This window comes from Camelina sativa, chromosome 7, assembly GCF_030686135.1.
Source record: "Camelina sativa cultivar CO46 ecotype springtype chromosome 7, ASM3068613v1".
In the NCBI taxonomy this organism is placed as follows: Eukaryota; Viridiplantae; Streptophyta; class Magnoliopsida; order Brassicales; family Brassicaceae; genus Camelina; species Camelina sativa.
In genome coordinates, this window is record NC_141886.1 from 21,218,168 (window position 1) to 21,234,331 (window position 16,164).

The following is a 16,164-nucleotide window of genomic DNA, read 5'->3' on the forward strand; positions in this document are numbered from 1 at the left end:
AAGTGACATACACTCTAATTAGCTAAGATAATTGGCCTAATGCACTAAAATCAAATTTTATACTTTAGCTATTCGACAACAACTCTTGTAATTATGCTTCACGAACTCAGAGTTTTGGTAAAATATTAAAATATCTCCATTGTCAATTATTTAACACTTTAAATAATGTATAAGCAATAATAATAACATGTCTTTTATATATTTTTTTCCTTTTTGACTGCAAAGAAAAACTAATAAATAACATCATTTAAAAAATTACCCACTCAGAACTGTAACTTTGTTTTTTGTTTTGTTTTGAATTTTATATTACTGGTGAAAATCCCCAACTTCACCAAACTCCATAACTCCCATTTTTTTCCGGCGGAGAGAAAAGAGAAAATGGAAGATGGTATACGGAAAGAAGAAATAAGAAAGAAGAAAGAAGAACGTAACAATGCCTCTACGCTGGTCAAACAAGAGTTGCACGAGCTATTGATCGCCCTGAATGACGGTAGCTACGTCACCTATGTGAGTCGTGTGTTCTTGGGGGAAAATTCACTCCATCCTAGTGCCTTGAGAAACTAGAACAACTCTCGTGCAAGGCAAGTAATCCAAGCTTTTAGCATGTTTAATCGGTTTCGACTTCTCAAATCTTATCTGACCCTTTCTTTATTTCTTGTTCAGCCATGGACGGACCGGGAACTCGATCAAATCCGAAGATCCGGCGACCTAATCTTATGCAACCCTCGTCAGGCGTCACTGCGTTTCTTGAGGCCGATCGATACCATCCAAAATAGTACAAGGCGATGGCCGCACAAAAACGAAAGCCATTGCTTCGCTTTCTTCATACAAAAAGCCAAGGAGCAACCTCTTCAACCACACGTACGTTGGTTCTCGAGTAGAACCTCTGTCTTAGTTGCTTAATCATTTGAAATAGGAGGTAGACTATAGGAGTTATGAATCCTTGACTGTTTTAGGGCAATCAGATCAAACCCTTAAATGTGAAGGACGTATTGTTATCCGGCTTAGAGATTGAGAGAGAACAAATCAAGAATCTTCTTGGACTAAGGCGTAGGATAGTGGTTGCGGGTCCAGATCATGTTGGGAAGCGTGGTCTTCTCAGATCAGTTACTGAGGAGTTAAAGTTGAGGGTAGAAACTCTGGCATCATCAAACAAATGTTAGTGCGTGTCACAGGGGTTTAGGGAAATTTCTCTAACTGTTACAATTAGAGCTGCCAAGATGGCTGTCCGCGTCCATTTTGACTCGTTCAACATTGTCCTATTTGATTTTGGACAAATACCTGACCGTGTCTATTAACGACCGGTCCATTGATGACCATACCCACTAATGACCATATTTTTATAGGTTGTCTATGGGTGTTCATTGGACAACATATAACATATTTTGTAAAATGAGAAAAAAACACAAATATCTAAAACAAATTTGACAGTGAGAAATGAGTTTTAAAAATTTTCCCAAATTGATTTTGACCTAGAATTATTCGACCAATGGGCCGACCAATGTCCAGATTGTCCAACCCATTTTATCTGTGGGTGTTGTTGGACATAGACCATTTAAACCTGTTTCAATTATGGGCTTGTCCATGACCAGTCCATAATGAATTGGACATGGGCTGACCATGGACAACCCACCCATTTTGACAGCTCTAATTATAATACTTATCCACCGCTTTAATCGTATTTGGAGGCTGCTTACCAAAAGAGCAATAATACCCTTTTGTTGTTTGATGATGAAACAATTGTTCTCCTCAGAGATGCTTTTGCTGAATTGTGTGTTTACTTACCATCTCGTAAGAAGGAAATGGTAATGGCGGTAGCATGTTTAACAAGTCCTAAAGACATTGGAGATAAATATATAAGACTATTTAGGGAGAGGTAAAACAACATAAAACACATCCCTTTACTAACTCTTGCTCTACTTTTTTCCTTTTTCCTGTTTACTAACTCTTGCCTTATTGGTTTATTATTGGAACAGAGTAATGATTCATCCCCCTATCGGAAGTTGAACAAGGATCGTGACAGTATTTTTTGTAACAATGTAAAAGAAAGAAAAAATCAAGGGTGATTTACTCAAATGTTATCCAAATTAGGTAATATTACTAGAATTTACAAACAAAGATTTTATTACTAGAATATTTTGGGTATTTTCAAAATACCCAGCGTGCCCTTGTTTTATGTTACCGGAAAAAACGTAATTACAAAAATGTCATTGCCACGTCAGACGCCACGTCAAAAACGCTGACGTGTAACAATAACTCAGCCATAACGCGTTACAAAAGTATGTTGCGGCTGAGTTATAGGTATATTCCGGCTGAGTTATGGAAAAAAACATTTGAGTAAGAGCGGATGGCTGAGTTAGAGCATAACTCAGCCAAGTATTCCGGCTGATTTATCAAAATCTGGCTGAGTTAGAGCATAACTCAGCCAAGCGTTACGGCTGACTTATCAAAATCTGGCTGAGTTACGCTCTAACTCAGCCGTCCTTACGGCTGAGTTTTCATCCGATGGTTGAGTTGTTAAAATTTTGGCTGAGTTATCACTAAGACACGGCTGAGTTACCATTTTCTGACTGGCTGACTTATCGTACAACTCAGCCATGATAGGCTGACTTATCGTATAACTCAGCCGTGATAGGCTGACTTATCGTACAACTCAGCCGTTATAGGCTGACTTATCGTACAACTCAGCCATTCGACGACTGACTTAGTTGCAAAAGATTAATTACTAGAATATTATTGAGTTACGGCTGACTTATTAAACGTTACGACTGAGTTACATATTTTCAGTTGATGAAGCGGCTGAATTTGGAAGCAATTTTTTTTGCTTTCTAATTACTGTAATGTTTTTCATGTTGTGACTGAGTTATAATTTGTTTGATGGCTAAGTTTTATATAGACTGAGATATCAATTGTTTGATGGTTGATTTTTATATAGACTGAGTTATTAATGCCACGTCGGACGCAGTATCCATGTCAGCATTCCATGTCATCTTTTTTTTTTCCTCCGGAAATACGAAACGTCGTTCGAACCTTGTTCTTCAACTGGTAAATAAGTGAACTATTTACCTTCTTCTTCACCTTGTTCTTATACTTCTTCTTCACTTTTATTCTTCACCTAGTTATTTCTACTTGTTCTTCATTTTCTTTCATGGATCCAGTTCCGGTACTAATTGTTTCCGGTAATTGGGTAAAGAAACAGAGATATGTATTTAACACCGACGATAGAGGGTGTATAGTTGTGCAGATCGAGTGGTGGCACAACACACGACAAGCTTGTGGAGCTTGTTCTTGAAGACTACGGATTGGACGCGTTTAGCCATGAGCTAAAGTTGAGCTACATGTTCTCGAACAAGGCACTGAAACTAATGGCGCATAATACTCCACCAGTTTTTGTCTCCAATGATCGACAGTTGCAATGTTTTTTGGGGCTATGGAAAACCGATCAGCTACGTCTCTGTGTAGAGTTTTTGGCGTCACATGACCTTTCGTTTTCCCGTAAATATTATAACTCAGCCGTAAAGTCATATATATCATCTATTTACTTTCAGATTTTTCTTGTGATAACTCAGCCATAACTCACTATAACTCAGCCGTCACATGACCTTTCGTTTTCCCGTAAATATTATAACTCAGCCGTAAAGTCATATATATCATCCATTTACTTTCAGATTGTTTCTTGTGATAACTCAGCCATAACTCACTATAACTCAGCTGTCACATGACTTTTCGTTTTCCCGTAAATATTATAACTCAGCCGTAAAGTCATATATATCATCTATTTACTTTCAGATTTTTCTTGTGATAACTCAGCCATAACTCACTATAACTCAGCCGTCACATGACCTTTCGTTTTCCCGTAAATATTATAACTCAGCCGTAAAGTCATATATATATCATCCATTTACTTTCAGATTGTTTCTTGTGATAACTCAGCCATAACTCACTATAACTCAGCCGTCACATGACCTTTCGTTTTCACGTAAAGATTATAACTCAGCCGTAAAGCGATATTTTGGCATTCTAAATTTAAATTTTGAGTTATAATAATTTTAAAATTCAATTGTTGGAGAAATACTTTTAGAAAAAAAAATTCTAAATTCGAATAATAATTATTTAATTATTTGCAATAATATCTTGTGATAAAAAGCTCACTTTCTGAATTTACTATGCGTGTGGATTTGAGGAGGCACATAATTAGTGATTGTTTGCGCTTCCATAACAACACTTTTTCTGACATCGAGGGACGTTTTAATACTTATTAGGAATCTGACAGAACAAAAGACTCATATATTATTTGCAATAATATCTTGTGATAAAAAGCTCATTTTATGAATTTATTATGCGTGTGGATTTGAGCAGGCACATAATTAGTGATTTTTCGCGCTTCCCTAACAACACTTTTTGTGACATCGAGAGACGTTTTAATACTTATTAGGAATCTGACAGATTAAAAGATCCAGGAAAGAAAGAAGAATACATTTTCATATTATTGAAAAGACCCTAAACGATAACTCAGCCATAACTTTATCATAACTCAGCCAACCCTCAAATTAGAATGACTAAATAATCGACCAAACCGAACCAAACCGGAAACTATTTTTTCCATTATTTTTGATTAATTACGGTTATATTCGGCTTGCTATCGGTTATATTAAATTAATCGACCTAATTTGGATAACATTTGGATTATTTATGGTTATATATTCATCTAACCGACCCATAACCGGAAATAACCGAAAAGTAATTTCAAAAATTTTAAATTTTCAAATGGTTATCATATTAGTATATCCAAATTACTACCTTAAACCAAACACAATATAACCAAAACCAAACTGTTATATTAAAATCCATAATGTTGGAAATATGAACCCTAAACCTCAAACCCTAACCCATAAATGTCATGTTTTGAATGTTTTACACATTTTGATCAGACTGTGTAAAAATTAATCTTTGTCTATAATTATTACTTTTTATTGCTTATAATGATTGTAATATTCATTTTTTCATTCTCTATTTTAATTTTGAGTTATAATAATTCTAATTTACAAATATTTCATAAGTCAGCCGTTTATGTCGATAACTCAGCCATATTAGTCAATTGTTTGAGAAATACTTTTATTAAAAAAAATTAAATTCAAATTCAAATTTTGAATTCCTTTTAAATAAAAAATCGCTAAAATCTCATTTATTACGCGTGTGGTTCTTAACAATAAACATAATTATTGTTTGCGTCTCCCAACAACACTTTTTGTATTCTCGAGAAGGTATATAATAAATTAATAAATTTGTTGCATAATTCAGCCATAAATTTACCAAAACTCAGCCAACCCTCAAATTAGAATGACTAAATAACCGACCAAACCGAACCGAACCGAAAAAATTATTTTTTCCAATTTAGTATTTATGAATTGGTATGTTTGGTTAATTTCGGTTATATTCGGCTTACTATGGGTTATATTAGGCTAATCACACCAAATTGGAAAAATTGTTTTTGGTTATTTCCGATTATGTCATTTGAGTATATATTAATCTAACCGACCCATAACCGGAAATAACCAAAAACAATTTTGATTTTTAAAAAAAATATTCAAATGGTAATAATATTAGTATATTCATATTACCACCTTAAAACCAAAACCAAAAAACAAATAATGTTACTCATCTGAACCCTACATCTCAAACCCTAACCCTGACCCCTAAACGTCAGGTGTTATATGTTTAACACATTCTGGTGAGAATGTGTAAAAATCAATCTTTCTCTATAATTATTATTTTTTATTAGTTATAATAATTGTAATATTCATATTTCAATTGTATATTTAAATATTGAGTTATATTTTCAAATATTTCATAAGTCAGCCGTCTAAGTCAATAACTCAGCCATCACTTAGTCACTTTGTCGGAATTTTTTTTATTTTTATTCGAATTTTGAGTTTAATTTTTTAATTATTTTGTATAATATATTTTGATAAAACTAATTTTATAAATTTATTACGTGTGTGGATCTGAGCAGGCACAAAATTATTGTTTGGGTTTCTCCAACAACACTTTTTGTAATATCGAGGCACGACACGAAAGACCAAACGAAGCCGTACCAAGTACATAACTCAGCCGTACGAAGTACATAACTCAGCCATAACATATATGTTTATTTAATATTTATCAATATTAAATACACAGAGATATGTATCATATGACCTCAATTCAATGTGTATCATATGGCCTCAATTCACAGATTCACAGAGATATGTATAGTATGGCCTCAATTCAATGTTATATAGAAAGATGGCAATTTATATAAGCTGTGTTTCTTAATTAATTTATAGTTTTATACATACTCTATACAAGCACAACTAGCATGTTCCTCTTATCCTCCAGCTTTACTCTCTTTTTCTTCTTCTCTGATTTTTCATTCTCCTCTGCTGTCTCCATCTTCCTCTTTTCTTTCTTTTTTTTTTTCTGACTTGTCCTCTTCCATTGCCACCACCCTTTTGCCTTCTTCTTCTTGCTTTTCTTTGCTGAGACATCCTTCCCTTCATCATCTAAACCAGGAACAGATCAAACACTAAGTCCACCATCACTCTAAGAGAACTCTGCTTTCAACCAAAAAAAAACTATACACAAATACCATTCTTTTGCAGATTCTCAATTACTTCCTTCATTACATCCACATTCTTGCATGGGGCAACACCTTTGTCATAAAATTCCAGCCTTTCCTCAACTTGTTCACCATCTGCGTAGGACATATCAGGGTACATAATTTAAAACTTAACAGCATATCTCACAACCGAAAGCTCTTCTCCAGGGTTGTCAGAACTTTACCAGCGAAACAATCAATTCGGGATGCTATAGAGCACTTGTTAGCAAGATAATCAATCTGAAAAGGGTCATCGTTCTTTGAATCTTAGCAGAAGCAAAGAGCTTACATTAGGAAGTGCAGCCAAAACATCATAAAAGTTCAAGGTAATTGCCTCATTTTCATAGTAGAGAATATCCCGAGAGACGGAGGAACAAATCTTACCTTGGCGTCAATCCTAGTCCCCTAACAAGTCCAGCACACAAATCGCTGAACTTGTTTATGCGACGAAAGACGAGAGAGGTTTTTTTTTTTTTTTCGAGTTATGAACAGTAGAAACTGTTTAATTTCCCTATTTGACATAAACAAGAAAAATTTAACTGATGATTCTGAAAAAAAACTGCTTAATAACATAGAAAATAAAAAATGATGTGTATTTTAATTTGCTGATGTGTAATTTTTTTTTTTTTACGTCCGCCTACTTCTAGGATGAGGATCCTAATTTTGAATCATCTTTGTCTAGAAAAAGACATTGAATTGAGTGAGGATGTAGATTTAAAGATGATGAATACTTTGATCTATGGCTAAGGTACCAAAGAGCTGGAGGTAATGTCTTTTTCTTCCCCTGGTCAAAGTTTTTTTTTGGTTCCGCTCGGTTAACCGAGGTACATGAAGAACCTATGTCACATTCTTGCCTCGATTTGGTATATTTTTTTATTTAGAGTTATGTTTCTTTGTCAAAATATTTTTTTATCATAAATTATATTTTTGATTTTCATTTTGATGGTTGTGTTTTTACTAACACTTTATATTTAATATTTATGTATTTTTAACTTATTTATTATTTTCTCTTTCTTAAATAATTTTATTTTATTAGTAGCACATACTCTTAAACTATTTTATTATTTTCAAAAAAATTATAATATATAATTTTGAATTTAATTTAATATTTTTTTGAAATACTTCCCCTAACATGGGTCTGAGAGTTCCTAGTTATAATAAAAACAAGAAAATTTGATCAATCACAAGTGTGTTTTTTTTCTTCTAAAACGGATATCATGTGAAATGTGTCTATTGATTATTTTATTATCAAAGAGTTAGCGATCATTAAGAAAATAGTCTAAATTTTTAAAATAATCGATAGATTTACATGACACATTGAGTTAGCGCTCGAGGAGAGTTATTTTGCAATGCGTTTTTTTTTTTTTTGAATAAATGATGGGGGGTAACAGCCCCGTCCCCTACAAAAAAGAAATCATAAATAACATGAGTATTACTTTATTTTATTGAATTAATTTATAGTCTACCGCGAAATTGTTAGCTAACGAGGAGATATCCCGTGCTTAAAGCACGTATCAACATTTTAAAAAAGAATTATAATATAATAATAAAAATTATTGTTATATTTTTTATGAAAATTATTTTGTTTGAGATATTATTTATTTTTAATTGTTCTATAAATCTATATATTTCTTTTTAATACTAATTCTGTTAGAATATTATAGAATTTTATTTTGATGTATATTATAGTTTTATATTGTTTGTTCGTTGTATTTGCATCAATATTTTGTGAAATATGAAGTAGTAATTTTAATATTATAATTGTGAGCAAATAAAATTTATTAATTTATCAACTATATAAATTTTGTTTTATCAACCCGCCAATGTGAAAATTAAATCCATAGATTGAGTAATATATATTTTAGATTAAAAAAAGAGTAATATATCTTCGTTTTTAAAATTTCAAATCACAACATATGTAGAAAAAATTCTGTATATTTGTTAATAATAAGTATTATATGAAAATTCCAAACAATTTGTAAATAAAATAAAAGAAAGATGATAGGAGAATCATAATTTGAAATCTTAATAAAATCTTCGAAATCTAGTTAAAAATAATTTTATTGTATACTTGGATATAAAATCTTAGTTTTTGAAATTCTGATTGGTTTATAATTTTTAAAAAATTATTTAGTAACCTTCGTCTCTAATTTTATTAGAGGGAGAAAATATATTTTTTAACTAATAATTATCTGTACTTTTTAAAATTTTTAGCTGTTATTTTTTTTCAAATACAAATTAGTTTTGATTTAAATAAATTCTGTTATTAATTTTGTAGATTTTTTTTGATTTGTCAGCGTTTTTTATTTTTAATTAATTATATTTATTTAAATAATTAATTAATCTTTATTAAAATTTTCTAATGATAATTGAATATAATTTTTTACACAATTTAAAGTTAGTTTCATATTTGTACTTCCTAATTAATATAGTAGGATAACAAAATTGCTGACGTGGCGGTCGACTCAAAGGGCGATTAAGGCTTTTTGTGGTTTTCTTTAATTTGATGCCGCCAGCGGCTTCTTTGCCGAAGGATGATGACGGCCCTCTCCAGGGTACGAGGCTGCGGTCTACTGCATCAGATGGTTTTCAGCAGGGAGAGTCGCTTTCAATCAGCTCTAAGTCAATAATGGATGACCTTCGTGCTCAAGGTCTGGGCACTTCCACTGACATTGTTCTTTGGAAGGGAAAAGGGGATATTTATCAAGCGTCTTTTAACACGTCACACACTTGGGAAGCACTTAGAGTTCCTAAGCCGAAGCAAGCCTGGAGCAAAGGCATATGGTTTTCACAGGCCACACCAAAATATGCTTGCATAGCTTAGTTAGCGATGTTGGATCGTCTATCGACTAGGGAACGAATGTTAAGATGGAATGTTGGAGCAAACACAATTTGTGTGCTGTGTCAACAACATCTTGAAACTCGTACTCACCTATTCTTCTCTTGTAGTTATTCAAGGGAAGTCTGGTCTGATCTCATCGCGAAGCTTCTCACAACGCGCTATACCACACTATGGCATCATATTATCAGCCTCCTCACGGATAACTCCCTGGGACATGATCGATCGATTGTTCCTGGTACGATACATTTTTCAGCTTTCTATTCATTCTTTATGGGGGAGAGAAACGGTAGGCAGCAAGGAGAAACCCCTCTCCCGGTGCGGCAGCTTACAAAGCGACTCGACCAGCAGGTTCGCAACCGGATTTACTCCATTCAGCTACAAAGAGATGCCAAGTTTGATAACTGTCTGATAACTTGGCTTGCAAGTAACTAAAAAAAGTCTGGGCCTCCTCACTATTATTCGTTGATTTGTTGTTTATTCTTCTATTTTAAATTATAAGCTGATGTAATTTAGGAAAAGCTGCACTAGCTGTTAACCGTATTTTTCCGAATAAAATTTATCTTTTATTCTAAAAATTTTTTTTTAGCTAATTAACAATGTTACGATGGCTAAAATTGTAGTATAATTAAGATCTTCTCACAAATCATTTGCAATTAAAAGAAGTCACATGATTCAACAGTCACGGCATGCGTACGTATAATATGAAAAGACTCGTTTGCAACTAAACTTTCATCGCTGATGACATTAATGATTGGCTTTAAGTGGATCAAGGAAACTTCGTTACTTACATATAAAACATCAATAATCTAATCTTTACTTAAATAAAATACTATTATAAATGCTACTTAATTACGACCTAATAAAGCTAGAGCTGCAAATTTAACCATTCCGATCCCCCAACCCCAAGTGAAATCCACTCTAATTGGCTAAGATAGCTGGCCTAATGCGCTAATATCAAATTTTACTACTTTAGCTATTCGACCACTAACTCACTCTCGCAATTATGCTTCACGAACTATAGTAGTTTTGGTAAAATCTCTCCATTGCCAATTATTAATTAATTTATATAACACTATAAATAATGCATGTATAAGCAATAAAGTGACTTTGTGGTACATCATTACCCACAAAATCCATAAACCATTGGATTATCAATTGAGTATGCTCTTAAAAAAATTAGATATGGTTGGAAGGTTCCTTGAGAAAAAGAAACATGGTGCGTCGACGAGTCGCTACCTCTCATGCTTTGATAGAATAACTAATACTCCCTCTGTTTCAAAATATAGGATGTTTTAACTAAAGCATGCAGATTAAGATGTCTTTACTTTTAACATGTTCAACCAATCAGAAACAATACTGCATAATATAAAATCCTAACATATCTAAAAGTTAGATAGAAACTTGAAAACATCCTATATCATGAAATATTAAACTTTTCTAAAACATCTTATATTTCGAAACGGAAAGAGTAATATAAAATAATATAAACTTTGATTTTCTCTGGCAATGGTCCCCTTCATGCCATTTACTTACTTTCAACTTTCAAGTGCTTCATGACTCATCAATTTCACGATTACAACTTCTCTTTTTCTTCATCATACATGAGAAATATTATATTAAAAGTTTACGTGTATTATAGCCACTTGGATTAGCTGTTAGTACTGTAAGGTCACAGTACTCCCCTCAATTTAATCATCTATAAATACCAAATTAGAGTGCATCTTATGGATCTAACCATCATACTTGGTACGAAAGGTTACGAAAGAATATATAACTGTTTGTTTTGTATATATGGCTGGTTTTGTTTATAACCTTCAAAGTGCAAACCCTAATCCACAGTCTTTATTCCAAACCTTTGTTGATCGAGTTCCACTTGTAAACTTGGTTGCCACGTCAGACGACTCGAGCAGGAGTGCAGAAGATGATGAGCGGAAGCGGAGAAGGAAGGTATCGAACCGCGAGTCAGCTCGGAGATCGCGTATGCGAAAACGACGACACATGGAAGAACTGTGGTCTATGCTTGTTCAGCTCATCAACGAGAACAAATGTCTCGTCGATGAGTTAAGCCGAGCCAAGGAAGGTCTTGAAAAGGTTATAGAAGAAAACATGAAGATTCGAGAAGAAAACTCCAAGTCAAGGAAGATGATTGGTGAGATCAGGCTTAATAGGTTTCTTAACGTAGACGGCGATAAGATCTGGACCGTTTGATCGAGCGAAATAGTTTGTGTTTTTGTTTTTCTATATATGGAGAAGAGTGTTCTCTGCTACGCAATGTTTCTGGAACTGTAACTAAAAAAAACGAAGTGAATTTGAGATTGTGTGAATCAATGGGTGGTGAGAGGGTTTTTAAAAGTTACTTTTGGATAAAGGCGCACAAGATTATGATTTTATGGGTTTTTGATTAATGAATTACGATTATGATTTAAATGACAGAACCAAGAGACAGTTACAAACCGGGAGTGAACCAAGTAACTCACAACACATTAATAAATTTGTTTCTGGTTTGTGGAACTATTGAGGAAATCGGTCTAAAGGAAAACCGGTTGGTTACCTTTTTTTAGTGTATAAGTAATAATTAAATTTGAGGTTATGTCACCAGTCTATCCCGTCTAACGTGGCTGTGTTACCTAATAGTAACACATCCCCCCAGGGATCGACGGTACCTTCAAGCCTACAGGTGCAATAATGGTAGTTACTACGTGGACGAAAAGAAGTTATATATATGGCGGTGGCATAGGGTAGACATAAGAGGTAATTTAAATTACCTCTTTTTGTTGTCCTGAATCACGATTATGGTTTTTGATTTATGAATCATGAACCTCATGAGCTCGAAATGGATGACTAACTAATTCAGAAGTTGAAAGTGTTGAATCCTCTTTGTAATTCACATACAATATTTGTTTTGGTCTTCGGACAAGCTTAATCCACGCATCGCAAATGTATTTTGGAAAATCACCATGACAATATCTATTTAAGAACATTCAATGAATATATATTTTAATGTACGTTCGATAAAATAAACCTTCTTCTCTCATTTGCTACTAGCATTTTTAGCAAATTATCATATACTTATTCAAAATTATCAATCTTGCTATCTAGTACTATTTTCTTTGGAAAAAAAAATGATATAATAGATAAGAAACCTTAGAAACAAGAATATTGAATGAATACAAACAAGAAATCTCTACCACTAGGCACTAGTTAGAGTTACGTTCTAAATTATAGTAATATTTTGCTTTCTAATATCAATGCAGAACATAATGGTCCGTAGCATCAGCAAAATAATTCCATTGTGTGAGTATGTGACACTGTCACTCTAAAGCTTAAATTGACTTTCATTAGTCGCCCCTTCGACCAGCTGAAGGATGATTACTTCGATTAGTACTTTTAAACTAAAATTCAAAAATATTAACTAAAATCAAATATTTAGATATATTGGTCCACGGAATAAGCTATAAAGTCCAAAATTTATGTTTATATAGATATAAATAAAATTTTATACCATGTTATCCGAACATGATACTATAGAAAAGTTGGAACAAAAACATGATGTACTGTTTCCTCCGCTACTATGCAACGGCCACAAATGCCATCGATCAACACTTTACGATCTCGGAATATGATTATATATTTATATTTTAACTTTAATTATACTTGCAAGTAAAAAGACAAAGTTTAGTTGGATTGTTAATCATCCATACTATATAAACTACAAATGATGATGTATAGAGAATAAAGTCACTTTATGCTAAATTATTACTCACAAACTTCGAAAACCATTGGATCATCAATTAAGTATGCTCTTTAAAAAAATTGAGATATATAGTTTGAAAGGTTCCTCAAGAAGAAACATGGTGCGTCGACGAGTCGCTACCTCTACTAACCTCTCACACTTTCTTAGAATAATTAATGATATAATCTTTCATTCTCTCTACTTTACTTTCAACTTTCAAGTGCTTCATGACTCATCAAGCTCACGATTACAACTTTTCTTTTTCTTCGTTCTAGTTTTTTCTTCTCATTTCAAATAAAACCCAAACTCAATTTTTTTATTTACCATCAAGTTTAGAAAATCATCTTACAACTTTTTTTTTGTTGTTGTGTGCACCAGACAGAGATTAACTATTTTCTCTCTATATTAAGAGAATAATAGTTCAAGTTGTCGTAACGTAACGTGGCAATGCGAGTTTCATTCTTTCAACGCATTCTGTTGCATGCACCCTCTTAGTTTTTTCATAATCCAAAGCATTTCTAAAGCTAACTAAACTATATATCCCACAACTCAACAATCTGAAGATGAGGATGATGGGAATAATGAGCTTTGAAACGGCGATGGACCTGATCGTCGCCGGTTTGTCTCTCTTATGATCGGATTTGGATTCTTTGCTCTCATTGCCTATGTTCTCTGCTCCGTCGCTTTCTTCCACCACGTCAAACTCGCCACTCCCATCCCATCTCCACCGCTTTAATTTCTCGCTGGAGATAAATTAGTACGAGACGTTCCTTAGTTTTTCCCTTTTTACATGCATGGATCCGGTCACGTTAAATCCCGACCATGTCAATCAAATGACTTCGTTGCTTTTCTATAAGCTGTAATTCTATATTTATACAGGTAATTAGGTTTTGAATCCATATGTATTGTTTTAGATAACGTTAAATTTGGTTACAGCAAACTAGTTAACATTACAAGGAATGTGTAATGTGAAAACAATTGTAATCGCAAATTAAATAATAATAAATACAAATAAAGTTTATTTTTTTGATAATTAAAATTGGTCGGAGTTGGGAAAAATAAAGCCTAATAGATTTCAAGTCTATCTCCTTAACCACTCGGACATATCGACTGTTTTATAAACAAATAAAATGACTTACACATTACTAATGTAACACTAGTTAACACACCTATAAGCATGGTATATTGTATACACTAAGTTTTCCTTGCTAATTGCCAAAATTTTCTCATTATATTAAACTGCGATGAGTGTGAATCTAGATAACGTACGGAGCGTCTATTTTTATTTCTTATTTCGAGTAATATGTACTTAAGTTACTCACTAGTTTAGTTGCCTTTTTTACATTATTACTACAATCTTGTGATAACAACTCAGTATGATGAGATGCATAGGATGTTAATTTATTGATACAAACTATACAATATAGACTAAGCTTCATCAGCTAGCTAGTTAGACTGCGGTGCCATTGCAGCTTCTTTCACCTCCTTGAACTCATAGTTTCTGTTGACATTTTGTTTGAAGGACCCTGGGATGTTGAAACCAACAGTTGATGGGAGTTTTTCGGCATTCTTGCTTACGAGAGATTCATACAGTCCCTTGTCTAAACGCAAATGGAGTGCATCACATGAGCCACCATAACATGTTAGCGGTTTGCAATACAAGGCCTGTCTATATCCACCACCGTAATTGTCCCTGCCGAAGTGGACTCTGCTACCACCAGATCCTCCAATGCACAGACCGGGAAGACAGAACCCGCCCTGGTAATGATTTCCACCCGACCATTTCTGGTCTATGTTAGGGACTCCTCCAACTGATAAGCTTAGCAAAAGTGTTAGTGAGAAGGAAATACATATCCATTTGAGTTCTGTCATTTTGCTTCTTTTGGTGTTAATAGTTGAAGGCTGGGAGGGATCATAAATTTATATAGTTGTCAATATGGTGTCATGCTTTTATTCATTAGTCAGTAATACTAGCATAAAAAACTCGGGAATGTAATGGAAATAAGGGTCTCGTGGTAACGTTTTCGGGAGGAAATTAAGGATATTGTTAGTTTGGCATACTTGGTTGTTTTCAAGTTATTTTACTATCCTATTAAAAAAAAAAAATCAATAGTGCTTGAGACAAGACAAACGTATATTTTCTGGTTTTGTCTAGCTTAAGTTCTAGATTGCATTGAAACAAGAATTTAACTCCAGAGTGAGCAAGCATATCGATTCCATTGGTATATTTTAAAAGAGAACCCGTACATAGGTTGAATAACGAGGAGAAACAAATATTTCTTGTAGTGCATGATAGCGTTGTTAGGGAGTTGATGCTTAAGGATACTAAAATGTTTAAAGTTAATAAAGTTTCCAATTCAAACAGTTTTTTCAGTTTTCACTCGTTCATAACTCTTTAATATACTGATTTGGCTTCCTCGCATAACTCTTCTCTTATAATTATGGAATTTTAGTAAAATTAGTTGATTGTAACAGTTTCTCAAACATACAATGTTTTTTTTTGATTAATTAATGGTGGTTGCTTTGTGTTTCACAACAGTATCGTTTCTCTTGTTAATCTTTCCCTTGGATGTCATTTTCGATTTATCAATCGAACATGTGCAGCAGTGCAGGATAATTCTTTGACCGGAATGGTTGGTTCTTCACCTTTGCTTGTTATTGGTCATCCTGGAGTTGAAACTTGGTAGACCAGGTCCAATGTGTTGTGCATATTACTAAGTCACATTCTCTCTCACATTTTGTGGGTCATAAAATTAGATTGGACGACCCTTATTTCATTATCATCTACCTGTTTATTGCTTATGCACGTGCATGGTTGATTTGAGATTACAATGTGGAAAGTGACTTGAGAATCACATCTACGTTGAGGACGGTCCTCTCTTAGCCAAGCTGCACTACAACAAATATGCACATTGTTAACCAGAGAAAAACGCTATCATAGGTCTTTGATAG

General features: G+C 33.5%; 3 protein-coding genes and 1 pseudogene across 3 annotated transcripts; 3 read left to right on the plus strand and 1 right to left on the minus strand.

The window, feature by feature from the left end:
- Positions 1-9,143: 9,143 nt before the first annotated feature.
- On the plus strand, positions 9,144-9,911 carry LOC147941531 (uncharacterized). The gene is made up of 2 exons (XM_087458554.1): positions 9,144-9,421; positions 9,587-9,911. The coding sequence occupies exons 1-2, from the start codon at positions 9,144-9,146 to the stop codon at positions 9,909-9,911; spliced, it is 603 nt and encodes a 200-aa protein (XP_087314680.1).
- A 1,286-nt stretch (positions 9,912-11,197) lies between these two features.
- LOC104701508 (basic leucine zipper 8) lies at positions 11,198-11,835 on the plus strand. Its single transcript, XM_010417206.2, has one exon. It carries the CDS (start codon positions 11,271-11,273, stop codon positions 11,685-11,687), a length of 417 nt encoding a protein of 138 aa, XP_010415508.1. The 5' UTR covers positions 11,198-11,270; the 3' UTR covers positions 11,688-11,835.
- A 1,946-nt stretch (positions 11,836-13,781) lies between these two features.
- Positions 13,782-14,070, plus strand: LOC109125467 (uncharacterized; annotated as a pseudogene).
- Positions 14,071-14,465: 395 nt separating this feature from the next.
- LOC104701509 (uncharacterized) lies at positions 14,466-15,111 on the minus strand. The gene has a single exon (XM_010417207.2). The coding sequence runs from the start codon at positions 15,082-15,084 to the stop codon at positions 14,659-14,661; it is 426 nt and encodes a 141-aa protein (XP_010415509.2). The 5' UTR covers positions 15,085-15,111; the 3' UTR covers positions 14,466-14,658.
- Between the last annotated feature and the right edge of the window lie 1,053 nt (positions 15,112-16,164).

Bases quoted from the DNA above. Each gene is read 5' to 3' on its own strand.
- LOC147941531 (XM_087458554.1), top strand. From the start codon at position 9,144: ATGCCGCCAGCGGCTTCTTTGCCGAAGGATGATGACGGCCCTCTCCAG. The intron at 9,422-9,586 runs GTTTTCACAGGC...CTTCTCTTGTAG, and splicing joins GCCTGGAGCAAAGGCATATG to TTATTCAAGGGAAGTCTGGT.
- LOC104701508 (XM_010417206.2), top strand. From the start codon at position 11,271: ATGGCTGGTTTTGTTTATAACCTTCAAAGTGCAAACCCTAATCCACAG.
- LOC104701509 (XM_010417207.2), bottom strand. From the start codon at position 15,084: ATGACAGAACTCAAATGGATATGTATTTCCTTCTCACTAACACTTTTG.